We start from the raw sequence: 13,935 nt of genomic DNA, 5'->3' as shown, positions 1-13,935 counted from the left end.
GAAATAAAAAAAATTAGTTTGAGTAACTGACGAGATAAAACATTATCTTACATGTTTCTGTTGTAACGAAGAATTATCTCTTACTTACAACAGTTAATTAAAAACCATTCCACTATACAATTCCTTTTCATTACTTTCTTTTAATTCTTCTTCTTCTTTTCAAGTCTACAAAAACAAAAGAAGAAAACAGCTCAAACTCTTATCACTAATCTGCTATAAAGGACAATAGAATAGTTCTCTAAAGTTAGTCCATCCAATAAGCAGTTAAAGGCATTAGGTCTTGATTAGAAGAGATACTCTCACCAGCTTTTAAAGGTACAGAGATAACCCTAATAGATCCTTTGGCATTCGGTTCAATTAAGTTAATTGAATTAATCTAAAAGTGTGAGCTTTTAATTGAACTTAGTGGTGGATTGAAGACAGTTATCTATGAATTAGATAACTATTTATATGGTTACTGAGGAAACTACTTCTCGCACCCGAATAAAACTTGCATATTATCTCTTGTCTCAGGCTAGTAGAGACTATCTGTGTATCAATCATTTACATCGCTTATTTATATTTCCGCATTATAGTTATCGGCACGGATAATGAGCTCTCGGCGGAAGAGTGGGGATCGCTTTGCGCACCGTGCACTTATGTCAATAAACCAATAAATCGCTTCTGCGCAGGTGAAGGTCAGGGCTCAATATCCGTGCCGATGATTATAATAAAATTAGTAAGGATAGTTTTTAATATCATAAAAAAGGATTTTAGTTTACGGTTGGGACAGAACGTTGTACTTATATATTCATGCCCTGACCACTTTTGCGTCTTTAATGAATATCAATCGTAAAAATAAACTTTATCGTTATTACTTTAATTTTCCCATTTATTATCCTCGAGTGTACAATTAAAGCGTTTTATGCAAATTATCTGCTGTTTATGTCACGTTACCATATTACCTACGAGTTTGATAACTGGTATGTAGGTATGTATTAAAAATACTCTCTTATCGATTACCCTTTTTTGCTAGTAAATCATCAAATAACCAAATGTTATTACAGCCAGTTTCCTCATCAAAAGTTAAAGCCAAAGTAAAAGTCAAAGTAATGTCTACAGTAAAAGTAACGGTTAAATTCAATTTTTCTATGAATTTGCTGTCACTTTAGCCTTGAAAAAACGAATTTGACCGTTACCTTTACTTTAGACATTACTTTAACTTTAACTTTTGATGAAGAAACTGGCCGTTAGTGACTTAAACAGAATATTCCTTCTTGGGCCCTTTGCGTACCAGGGATGCGATAACTTTACCTATTAGGTACCTTAAAAAGACGCCGAAGAATTCTTCAGGTTCTTCAGTTTTGAATGAGAAGGTAAACATGGCACAATAAGAAATCCTGATATTCTGGCAATAATTTAGAAGCAAAAAGACTGGCCTTAATATCTTGAAATGTAAAGAGCTTTGTAAAAATAACTAAAATATAATTCCTTGTTATCCACAAAGTTGCACTTACAAGTTACGTGATCCATAATCAGTATTGCAATTACGAGAAGATACCTATATTTAGTATTACTTTATCATGTCTCAACAATGTGCTCGATACACTCAAGTTCTGCGATGGCTATGCCCTTCAGACGCGTGTGAAACATCAACTTTATTATGCGCAGTAGCAAAAGTACTTTCAATATAGTTATTGTATTTATCTCCAAGTGTTTTGACAGTGTCGATGGTATATGTAGGTTTTGTAGAAATCTTGCTAAACTTAATGGACATAAAATATGGAGTGTCACTATCGCAGTTTCCAGGTTGAGTTCTGTTTGTCTGTTTTTAGGGTTCCGTACCCAAAGGGTAAAACTGGACCCTATTGTTTTCGGTCCTCTGTCCGTCTGTCCGCCTGTCACCAGGCTGTATCTCATGAACCGTGATAGTTAGAGAGTTGAAATTTTCACAGATGATGTATTTTTGTTCCCGCTATAACAACAAATACGGAAAACTAGAATAAAATTATTATTTTGGGGGGCTCCCATATTGATCTTTTTGCTAATTTTTGCTCTGGTACGGAACCCTTCGTGTGCGAGTCCGACTCGCACTTGGCCGGTTTTTAAATTTGGTTTGGTTCCCAATTCGGATGATTCAGTTTGAAAGATGGCTTCCAAAAGTTCCAAATGACGCATTCATAAAACTCGGAGCCCGAAATGCATTGAAACGAATCGATTGAACTCATAACCTCTAACACTTGCTCAGTCTGGCTGTCTATCTTTATTTCAGTCAATTTAAAAAAGTTTACACTTGTCCTAACATTGTATTGTAGGTACTCGTACATACATGTTAACAAGCCAACAAAATGAACGGATGTATTAACACAAAATGTGTACGAACCGTAGTTGTTATTCTACTCAGTGCTAATTTACTGAGCGAGTGACATCACACCAATTATAATACGCGATTACACATGCCTTGTGACGTCACAGCGCCATTCAACTAGTCGCGACTATTTTATTGGTGATTTTCTCGGAAACATTGAATTAATTATACAAAGCGTATTAATGTCAATTTAATACCTATCCTTGCTAGGAATGACATCAGAAATAAATATAAACTGAATAAAATTGAAATAGCAACGGTAGCATTTCTCATAGTTGTTCCTATTGCAATATTTGTAGGGTCTTATTTTATGGAATTGGTCGTGACTTCATTAGCAAATTCCCTTTGTTCCTGGTATTATGAGGACAGATTGTCATCTAACCTTTGCAGCCTTTCGTTAGGCTACATTTCCGTATTATAATGTTATCAATGTAAAGCATCGAAATAAATGTTTGGAAAGACCATTTATCTTATAAATATGAATAAAATATTAGAAGTTGCAAGAATGCAAGTAACGACCTTGTGCATATCAATGAATAAAATTCTTTACGATCACATTTCAGACATGTAATTTTTGGCATTCAAGCGCAAATCAATTAGCAGCAAAGTGCAACATTTATCGCTGCGTTAAAACCTGAAGAGGTGGCAGATAAGATAAAATAGCACATTTTCAAAACCAGTCATCGCAAAAGAATCTAATCTCTGCACCTCTGATATTGCGAAGTAAATTGATTGATTGAACTGAAAATTAGCGAAGTTTTTAACAAGTTTTTAACGTCCAAAGAAAGATTTGCCATCGCACAGCAATGACAGGACTTTGAATGAAGAAAATGCAATAGCAACAGGTAAAAGTCACATCGTAAACACCTATCGAAGAAACGAATAAGCAACAGGTTGACATTTTAACAAACATATTGTTCTACAATAAATAAACATGGATGACTTTGGACAAGATGCAATAATCATCAAAATAACCTTTAATAAACTCCATAATTATGCACCAAGATTCCGAGAAATCTGTTAAAAACCAAGTATGATTAGTTCTGAAGTAAAGACCGCGAATAATGAAGATTGATGTGTCCAGCCTAATTGCATTATAAGCCGAGACGAATTTGATAAAAGATGAGCTGAAACAGCAGTAGCAGAAAGCCAACAACTCATGGGTGAAAGTACTATTATTAGAAATAAGCAATAATGAAATTTACTTTATAGCATCTAAATGTTATATCATCAAAAGCAACACAAAGCTCCTTAGACACAAAATGCGAAATAAGCACAGTAAAACATGAAACTGATACATGTAACGTAATACAGCAAAAATCTGGTTTCTAATTCTAAAGTTTGCGTAGGTAGACACCCAGAGCATCTTGTAGAACCTGAATAACGCCATCTCACGAATAAAGGAATGATAACAGGTATGCAACCAGACTTAGGTACGAGTGCACGGCGACACATATTTCTAGAAAAGTATTATGCTGTAGGTATATAAAAGCTTTACATTCTTTATATATTTTTTTAATATTATGACTTCATCAGCTTCACCATAAATTACAAATGATCCATCGATGGTCGAAAAAATCTTACAAACGCAAAATTCTAAAACGTTAAACGTTATGGAACTCAAAGTCTGTATGTATTTTATTTTTTTTGTAGTCATTGGTTTGTAAGAGACAATTTGTTTCCTAAATAAATAAAATAAAAAATAATAAAGGATTCGATCTTAGCAAACATGACCTTGAACTTCAATTGAAAACAACAGCTAATTTGTTACAGTCTAACGTTTACTGAAACACAATTCTCAGACGTCTTCGTTCGTTATAGTGATTCACTGGCTTACATAGTGAGAGCGTTGTTTTTGTTTTTTCTCCCAGGCTACTTATGTCTAACAGAATCTTAAGGATTACAACTTGGACACGACTAATTAGGATGACTATTTTGCAAATAGTTACATGGTTTGATCACCGAAGGTGTAACAGCCAAATACAACAATGTCTAATTATACTGAAGACCCTAACTTATGCATATTAAAATGAGTTACTAACTCGAACTATAAATTAATTGTCAATTTAGAGGCCGCCGACTAATAACGAATTCCATGAACTGTACAAAATAAATATTGTAATATTTATACTTATCACGGAGATCAAATAAGAAGCTTCACTTAAAGGATTTATTGGTGTTTAGTTTTGTGATTATCGTCAACATGACACCTGCTATTTGATGAATACAGAAGCAGTCATCTAGTAAAGTATAAAATGAAAATACATCCGGCATGATTAGCAAGAAAATATAGAACCACACAGAATCTATTCGACTATTGGACTATGTAAACATTAGGAAGGCGAGCAGGGTAAAGATTCCATCTAAAAGAATACCAAAGAGGCGTAATTTGTTTAACAACTTAAACAATAGCTACTTGAAAACATTTAACGTTATCTAAATTCTAATCTAATCAAAAGCAAGCCATTAAGACGCCAAACAAGGCGTAACAAGTCTGTTTTTTAACACTATTCAGTTTCGACCTTAAAAATATTTAAGAATGATGTCATTTTGGGGTATAACTCTAAAAAATCTATTCGTTTTGTTCGCAGATCCGTCAAACCACTAAAATTAGAATACCAAATCAAGTTGTTTACTACTATCGATTGTCAAGGCCGCAGCGTACTTTTGACATTAACTAACACGATATAGCCTTCGGATTTGTTATTATGACTGAAGTGCATGGCCATAAATATTCAATAAAATGGGCTCTTTGTTGGATGGCAATTAAGTTAATTGTCCACTGAAGTTTCATATATCTTCTTGGAGTTAAAAACTTACCGCGCTTTTCTGCAATGTGTGAGTCATATTCCGATTTGCTCCTCATGAATTCCATCCTGGGAGCAGTTTGCCATGTCTGCTGTTGGTACTCCGAGTACCACTCATGCTGGGGTGACTCCGCCCGTTCCTCACTCCGGGTTTCAGTCACAGTCCTCTTCACAACCCGCTCAAACTTGACGAAGCGGACGCCGGCAGCCAGGTCGCCCTCCTCGACCTGGCGCTCGATCCTCTCCACTTCCTCAGCGGGTTCCACATGCCTTAGTTTCAAGTTAGGGAAACTAGATTCAAAAGTCTTTGTAGGGGATTCTCCATCACGAGTATGTTTAAGTTTAACTTCGATTTTCGGCGACTCTGGGCGCCGTTTGCGCTGCTCTATACGTCGCTCTATTTCATCAACATCAGTGGTAGCATCTACTGTGTCATTACTAGATTGTCCACTCCATACTTTCTCAAAGAAATGGACACGGTCCCGAAGACCGCTTTGCGACGGGGAGTCGCGACCGTCCGACATTGCGACATGACCTCTCCGCACGGAGGCTCGCTCGATACTAGCCGTTAAGTTAGAGGTTTGACTTTGCGCATGCGCTATGCATTCCCACGTGTGGTTGTAGACATCGCCTAGACGATGCCGGCAAGCTTCGGGGCGCTTTAAGTGAGCTCGTGAGGGCCTTATGGGTCCGGAAAATGTCTCATGAATTTGAGAAAATCCAAAGTAACTTGTAAATAGAAATGCAACTTCAAAACTTGAACAATATTTTTAACATAATATTCGCACCGGTTGACAACAAACAGGAAAACAAAGATGATACACCGATGTGGTTTTACTATAAATAGTAAATGCAAATAATTTTAGTAGCATTGTGTACTGTGTAGCTACTATCATATTATCAGGCGACCAATAACAAGGTTGACGTAATGCGATTAACTCAATAATTATGTAAGACTTTTATATGTTATCGTTTATCAACTTTTCAGTACAACATTGATAACATTCGTTTATTTGAACGAACTTTGGTTGCTTGCACAAGATAAATGAATTATTTTGCACACAATTGCTTATTTGTTATCTGAAAACCTCGGTTTATCGTGTGTGTATTGATCAGTGTTGCATTTTTAGTTATTGAAGTAATCATTTAAATTGAAACTGGAATGTGGTTATCTCCAAAAGACACATCGCTACTTCTATGTGATCCATACTCAGCAGATACTTCAAAATAACTTGAAGTTAATCCCTTTACAAGCTTCGTATAATATTTCAGTTGCAGCGGGAGCCATGTTCTTTCGGCGGTACATTGAACCCGGTTTATGTGGCGCAGTCACGGAGGCTCATGTACGAAGAGAACGGGACACTTCGTGTTCTGATAGTATCGGTAGGGCTAGGATGTAACTTCTATGACCTAGTCCTAGTAGGTTTAAGTTATTTGTGTCAGGGAATTAGAAGCGATTATATTGTATGTAGGATCTCCGAAGTAAGGAAATGTGCCTTGTATTTTTGCAGAAGTGCAAGTATGCCGTTTGCGGATGCTACAAATGGTCCTCTTCAAATTGATTTGGATCAATAGCAAAGTCATATTTGTGCCAACGAACTTCTCTGAAGTTTTTCATAATCTCACAAGGTTTTCGTTATTGAAAACTAACGAATCTTACTCAATGCTGCAATACATAAGTAAAGCAATAATCAAAAATGACTAATTATAGGACACAAACAATAAAATTTACTGGATCATAAACCCTGTAACAAGCTACGTACTAGCACATGGCCTAGTTATTCGTATACAATTTATTATGCCTCAAGCTGTACCAGCCTCACTAAGTCACTGAGACAGTTCAGAATTCTCCATAGCTTAATGCCATAAGGTTTGTAGAACAGAACTTGACTTTCATTAGATATTGTACCATTACTTAGAGTGCAGATTTCTATTTTCTTTTTGAGATTTATTATAGCTACTGTAGTGTTTGAAAGAAAGTAAGTTTAATAGTATCGTGGACATGATAAATGGTAATAATGGGTTTACTTGATCGGTTATGCAGTTCTAGAAAAATTCAATCATCATTGTGGTATTTGAGCTTTTAGATATCTTAGAGGATATTGATGCTTAATCTGCTTACCGTGCTGTAGCTTACACGAATAAAAATGAGTATTAGATTGTAGTAGTAATCAATTATCATCAACATCCTTCTGCCCTGATACTTATTTTATTTGGAGTCAGTGCAGCATGTCTTCTTCCAAAATTATCTGGGTGACGTCATCTTTACATACCCATACTTGACCACCCCAGCTTGTCTTAGGTTTTATTTTTGGGACGCAATTTCCTTCTTCATCTCGAACCATTTCGATAACAAAGAAACGTTACAATGCTGCCAAATTTCCAAGGGGTGATCATAAAAGCACCAACCATAACAAAATCCCGTTGCGTATGTCTAAAATCAGCTGATAGTATCATCGTCTATCCTACTCGCACTTGTGTCGTGTCAATCATGCGTCCCTGTCGGGTGCCAAAGGGCCAAAGCCCTACTGCCCTTGATTCGCGTTCTTTAACCAACAGACTGTGACCCATTTGTGGGCTTCGTAATTGTTAAATTGGTTCATTGTGAATAGTTAGTGTTGGTTACACTTGAGCGTTGGATGAGTAATATATGTAGTAATTTCCTGGTCTCGCTAGTAAAATTTTTATTTAATGTGACTAAACTGATGAGTTTAGCACATTGTTGACAGTCATGTGATGATGGGCAGTTATTTATCCTTTTCTTAAGCCATGTGGACTTCTAACTACACACACACATTCTTATATTATCTTTATTATTTTGTGTGTTGCTTTATAGTCTCAGCTTTCGACGGTTGAAATTCCAAAAGTAAAACGATATTTCAGAAACGCATAAAATGGCAATAACATTAAAATTGCATTTCCTTGAGACAAAAACAAATACAATATTTAAATCCACATATTTGGTAAAAGAGTCTCATTACTGCCCACTCTAAAGTCGTTACAGTATAAAGGCATAAACATACTCCCACCACGTAACATGTAGGTACATATGTAGTTACCATACAAGTTTATACACAGCTATTATATTTATCTAATAACTGTGAGGCTTATAGAAAGCTGCTCTGCCTTGACCCGCTATCAGATGAGGTGTAGCTAAAAGCTTTGCGAGGATGAAGAAACTGCAAGGATTTCAAGGTCTGTACTTATCGGTGTTTCTCCTTAGTAGTAGTAATATAAAAACAGAAGAGTTTGCTTGTATGAACGCGCTAATCCCTGACAGGGTAATGTATACCTAGGATAAGGATGGACATTTTGTAATAACTCGTTCCTCCTCCGAGCCTTTTTCCCAATCATGTTGGGGTCGGCTTCCAGTCTAACCGGATTCAGCTGAGTACCAGTGCTTTACAAGAAGCGACTGCCTATCTGACCTCCTCAACCCAGTAACCCGGGCAACCCGATACCCCTTGGTTAGACTGGTGTCAGACTTACTGGCTTCTGACTACCCGTAACGACTGCCAAGGATGTTCAATGACAGCCGGGACCTACAGTTTAACGTGCCATCCGAAACACAGCCAATGGTGTCTAAGATATACTTAGAAAGTACGTACAAACTTAGAAAAGTTGCATTGGTACTTGCCTGACCTGGGATCGAACCCGCGCCCTCGTACTTGAGGTTGGTCCTTTACCCACTAGGCCACCACGACATTTTGTAATAACTAAAAGAAATAAATAATTCCTACAATTCGGGGATCAATTTGAAATATTATTTCAGTATTGAGAAAGCCCATTTATCGAGGAAGGCTAGAAGCTCCGGTAGCGTTGAGTAAGTAGTTTCTATGGGACATGGGTGAAACCGGTGGTGGAACATTGATTCGAATCGAATACAAAAACAATATGAATTTTCTGGTATAGAGGTGTGATTTAATATAGAGAAGCTACAGTGCTTAAACGAAGTCGCTTGTTATGTATTCTCGTATGGACAGTTACCTACTCATGAAAAGTTATGTCTCGTGTTCTACCATTACAAGTAATGAAGTAACGGAAATTTAAAACAGAATAGCATTAGCATTTAGAGCTACACAATGCTAATTGCACTCTTCAACGTGCTTACACCGGTCTTGCACATTCATTCATTTGGAAAAGTGTCTATTTCTTGTCTTTCTTCAATTGAAAATTACAAATATTATTCACCCGCCTCCCATAGGAACTACTGTTTGTATCGGGATAATATATAACCTCATTTGGGAAGTCATTCGGGAAGAATCCTATACCTACCTAGCGATTTTTTTTTTCAAATCGGTGACCCGATCAAAAAAATGTTTCTTCTTTATAGATAGTTTAGATTATTATATTATTTTGGCTTAGCTACAATACTCAACCTATCTAAGGAAAGCTTAAAAGACCTTTAGTCTCTGTGGATCTCTACGTTCTTAAAACCATGATGCTTATAATGTTCATCAATATAAACAATGCAGGTTAAAGATCGGCTTAGCCTTTCATCACATCAGCTTTATAACTTAATACAGATGCGTTTATTTCTAGACAATACTACTCTGTTACTAGCACAGAGCTTTTGTTCTTAGTAAGTAGGCTACTTTCTCTTTTTGCGATCGTTAATTTTCGTGATAATTAGAAGTTCATTATTTTAGTTAGGACTAGAACTGGTAGAAAATATAGGTAACTGATCGTAAGTGAAATACGTCTAACACAAGCTCTTAATGAGGTCTTCTTTGTCGAATCTTTAGCCGTGAAAATGTTCTTTAAGCAGAAGACTGTTGGCGATTTGAAAAAAGTAATACAAGGAGATCAGCTTGGGTTTAAATAAAATTTATGAAGATGGCCGAGCCATGGACAGGTTTTAAATAGTATCTTGAGAAGATCTAGATTTTCAAAGCGAAATGGAAAAGTACTCCTTCACTTCAAAGGTGCCTTTTATCAACCTCAAAAAGTTTTGACATGTCTTTGGCACACCAGTTAGTTCAGCACTCAAAATAACTATTTTCAAAATAAATGCTTACATCACCAACTTTCTTTGCATATTCATCAAACGTTGTAACAATTTTGTGCTGTCACCCGGACAATAAATTATAGTGTCATTGCAATGACATTAGTATCATACTTTATTCATGAGTTCATTATTGGAAACAGATTACAATATAATCTAGCATATCCCGTTGAGCATATTCATAGCCGATAGCTATTATTAGACTTCAATGATGCTAAGTTAAATGATGTAAATAAAATACTACATATGCATAGTATGTACAAGCCAAGCATTTGCTATTGAGATTTTATACATAAGTGCGGTTTCGTTACGTCGAAAATAGGAAATTGGAAATTCTTTTGAACATACTTTAAAGGAGCTTAAGAAGCATCTTTTTTAATATCTCAAAGAAAATATCGGACTCATTTATCCTTTGAAAAGCGTACTACGAAGCTGAAATGATCAGCTTAAATTGTTCAGGTAAAAAGTTTTATAGACGGAGATTAACGAGCCAAGAATTTGGGCAAAACCTATAGTCTTAATTCTTCGAATAAATAGCTTAATTTTAATGCAGACGACATAACTGCACGCAGCTATTGCAATTGTAAAAATTGCGAAAAAGTTCGTCGTAGGCAGACCGCACGCGAGCTTAGCGTACTCAAGGTCTTTGAACTTTTCCTGTGCCAACTTTTCTACTACTTTCTAACAATACATTTAAAACTCTCCTCCTCATACTATAAGATCCAATTTACCTTAACTTATTGTTGACCAAGTTTTCTTCTGAAGTTTTCAAAGTAATTTGACTCTTATGCTGTTAACCCTAGGAATTATTGTCGTTATTTACAAGATCTTAACAATAAAACCTTATCGTACAATAGGTAGGAGTGGTTGAAACGAGCATGTCGCTAAAGCTAAACAGATATTTGGTATAGAGGACATAACTGTAGAGACCTATGTTAATACTTGTACCCACCCATACCACATCAATATTTAAGTCCCTATAAACTTAATGCTGTCATTGAACATCCTTGGCAGTCGTTACGGGTAGTCAGAAGCCAGTAAGTCTGACACCAGTCTAACCAAGGGGTATCGGGTTGCCCGGGTTACTGGGTTGAGGAGGTCAGATAAGCAGTCGCTCCTTGTAAAGCACTGGTACTCAGCTGAATCCGGTTAGACTGGAAGCCGACCCCAACATGATTGGGAAAAGGCTCGGAGGATAAACTTAATGCTTCTCTAATGTTATGGCATGTTATGTAATTACAGCGCATTCACGCCCTACATCTCAAAAGGATAAATGGTAATTGTATGCCTTAGTTGATTTCATTGAATTCACGGCTTACGCCTCATAAGGTGCTCATCACTTAAGATGATATTACTGATGCTTTATAAGGATCCCATCTTGAATAACAGCTAGATCTAAATAGGTAGGTACTTCTTACCTATTCTCACTAATGTTCATGGCATAAGTTAAAATTATGAAAACTCCTAGCTGCCGAGAAATTATAAAGACATACATACATTACAACATTTTGCATAAAGTCAAAATATATGTGTTTATAATTATGCGAACACACGCTCACCATCTTACTAATGAACTTAGTTTATACGATAGGTAATATCTGCTGATAAACTCCATAGGTGGTTGTAATAACCATTATACGAAACCGGGCGGGTCTGGCCACCCAGCCAAATAGTCAAATGAATTTTGCCATTTTTTTTATTTTTATTGAGCATTTAACATCCATTGCAACATCAGACCATGTAGGTGCAGTTCTCGTCAAATTACTTTGGTCCTATGAAGTCGGCCGACGCAAGCGCAAGTCATGAAAAGGCTGACTTTAAAGCGGCAAAGTAGTAGTGAGAAAGCTGAAATGTTTTATTCACACATTTTGACGATCACTTATCTTAAAAACTGTAGCTTAACTTCAACACCTAAGTCACGATTTGCAAACAAAACTTTTAATAGATTAACAATCCGTGCTAGAAGCAGTTTGCAAAAGGTTCTAAGCCAAAGTGCATGCAGACAAATGTGTGTCAATCCGGTTAGGCCGGTTTGCAGCGTAAGGAGACGTCGCGTCGTATTGTCTGTCTGTTGTACTAAATAGAAGCTAGACTATTTGTTTGTTCAACTGAAGTTTCTCTTTTGCTTCGAGTGCATTTAGAAACATGTTTGCTTGTCATCACGCCGCACTTATAGTTTTTCTGATTCGGAACATATCACGAAAATATCATGCCTTAAGTTTCATGAATCCTGAAGTTAGAAAACGACCTATAGGTGGCCCAATAGAGAAGCGCGGACGACAAGTTTAAACACTTTTCTCAAAGGAACAAAAGTTTCTAAACCACACTGCAGGTGATCTTTGCACAGCAATGGAACATAAGCTAAAGAAAAATCAAAATTTTTAAGCCATACATACTTACACGTGTCCCTACAATTTTATACAGTTAAATATTTACTATGAAGTTTTCGTGTAAGTCTTGCAAATTACCTAAACACATATTATATGGGATTCTTATGATAATTGTGATACTAAAGTAAACAAAAAGTAATGTTCAGTTTCCACAATAGCAGTAAAAAATTCTTCAGCCACTCCTACCCCTCTACAAATCCAACAACAATACCGAAAGAAAGCTTATTGGACGACAATACGAGACGAAAGTTTCGCGCTGCATCGAGATCAACGCACGCGCAGGAACTTGAAACCAGATTATATTAAGACGCGTAATGTATTTATTCACTATAGTGTCCCGAGCCTGTGCAGCCGATGTCGAGGTGGGTCAGACTATCGTGCAGTGGGCGGTCTAAGATATATTGTGCACATTTATCAATTGTCATCCATTATTAGATGTCTTCAATTATCGTTAGGTAAATATTTGTGCATTCCTTGTTGCATAAAATTCAAATGTGTAACTAAAAAATTGTAAGTATTTACGCTGCATTTTGAAAGTCGTAAAATCGGTGCAGTTTTATGGCATGTATGGTATTTTTAGGGTTCCGTAGCCAAAATGGCAAAAACGGAACCCTTATAGTTTCGTCATGTCCGTCTGTCCGTCTGTCCGTCTGTCCGTCTGTCCGTCTGTCCGTCTGTCACAGCCGATTTACTCGGAAACTATAACTACTACAGTGATGAAATTTGATGGGAATATGTGTTGTATGAACCGCTACAAAAATATGACACTAAATAGTAAAAAAAAGAATTGGGGGTGGGGCCCCCCATACATGTAACTGAGGGATGAAATTTTTTTTTTCGATGTACATACCCGTGTGGGGTATCAATGGAAAGGTCTTTTAAAATGATATAAAGTTTTCTAAAAAACATTTTTCTTAAAGTGAACGGTTTTTGAGATATCAGCTCTCAAAGTCGTAAAAAGTATGTCCCCCCCCCTCTATTTTTATAACTACGGGGTATAAAATTCTAAAAAAAATAGAGGTGATGCATGCTAATTAACTCTTTCAACGATTTTTGGTTTGATCAAAGTATCTCTTATAGTTTTTGAGATAGGTTGATTTAACTGTAATTTACGGAACCCTTCGTGCACGAGTCCGACTCGCACTTGGCCGGTTTTTATTATCTAAATAACACGAATAAACACAATAATATATCAAGTTAGCATCAAACTGGAAATAATAAAACTTGTTTTAATATTATGCAACTGGCGCCAATCCAATAAATAGTTTGATCACGACTGAATAAATTGACTCTTTAGTTGGATTTAAAACCTAACTACGAAGGTTTTCGCAGAATTGCAGGTGGACTCCATAAAATAGGTGATTCTGAGATCATCGCCTCGGTAAG

The 13,935-nt window shown here is 36.4% G+C and overlaps 1 protein-coding gene across 8 annotated transcripts in view; it reads right to left on the bottom strand.

Moving 5' to 3' along the window:
• LOC110381285 (muscle-specific protein 300 kDa) overlaps positions 1-13,935 on the bottom strand; it is a 187,644-nt gene that overhangs the window by 146,488 nt on the left and 27,221 nt on the right. For 6 of the 8 annotated variants that reach the window (XM_064037389.1, XM_064037393.1, XM_064037390.1 and 3 more), the window contains exon 1: positions 5,168-5,750. The exons of the other annotated variants lie outside the window; for them this stretch is intronic. In XM_064037389.1, the coding sequence (XP_063893459.1) occupies positions 5,168-5,678 (511 nt within the window). In that variant the 5' untranslated portion in view covers positions 5,679-5,750. Of the gene's footprint in view, positions 1-5,167; positions 5,751-13,935 lie in introns of those variants that run through there. 8 annotated transcript variants of the gene reach the window in all.

This window comes from Helicoverpa armigera, chromosome 13 (assembly GCF_030705265.1).
Source record: "Helicoverpa armigera isolate CAAS_96S chromosome 13, ASM3070526v1, whole genome shotgun sequence".
NCBI classification, from domain to species: domain Eukaryota; kingdom Metazoa; phylum Arthropoda; class Insecta; order Lepidoptera; family Noctuidae; genus Helicoverpa; species Helicoverpa armigera.
This window is presented reverse-complemented; position numbering and strand designations above follow the sequence as displayed.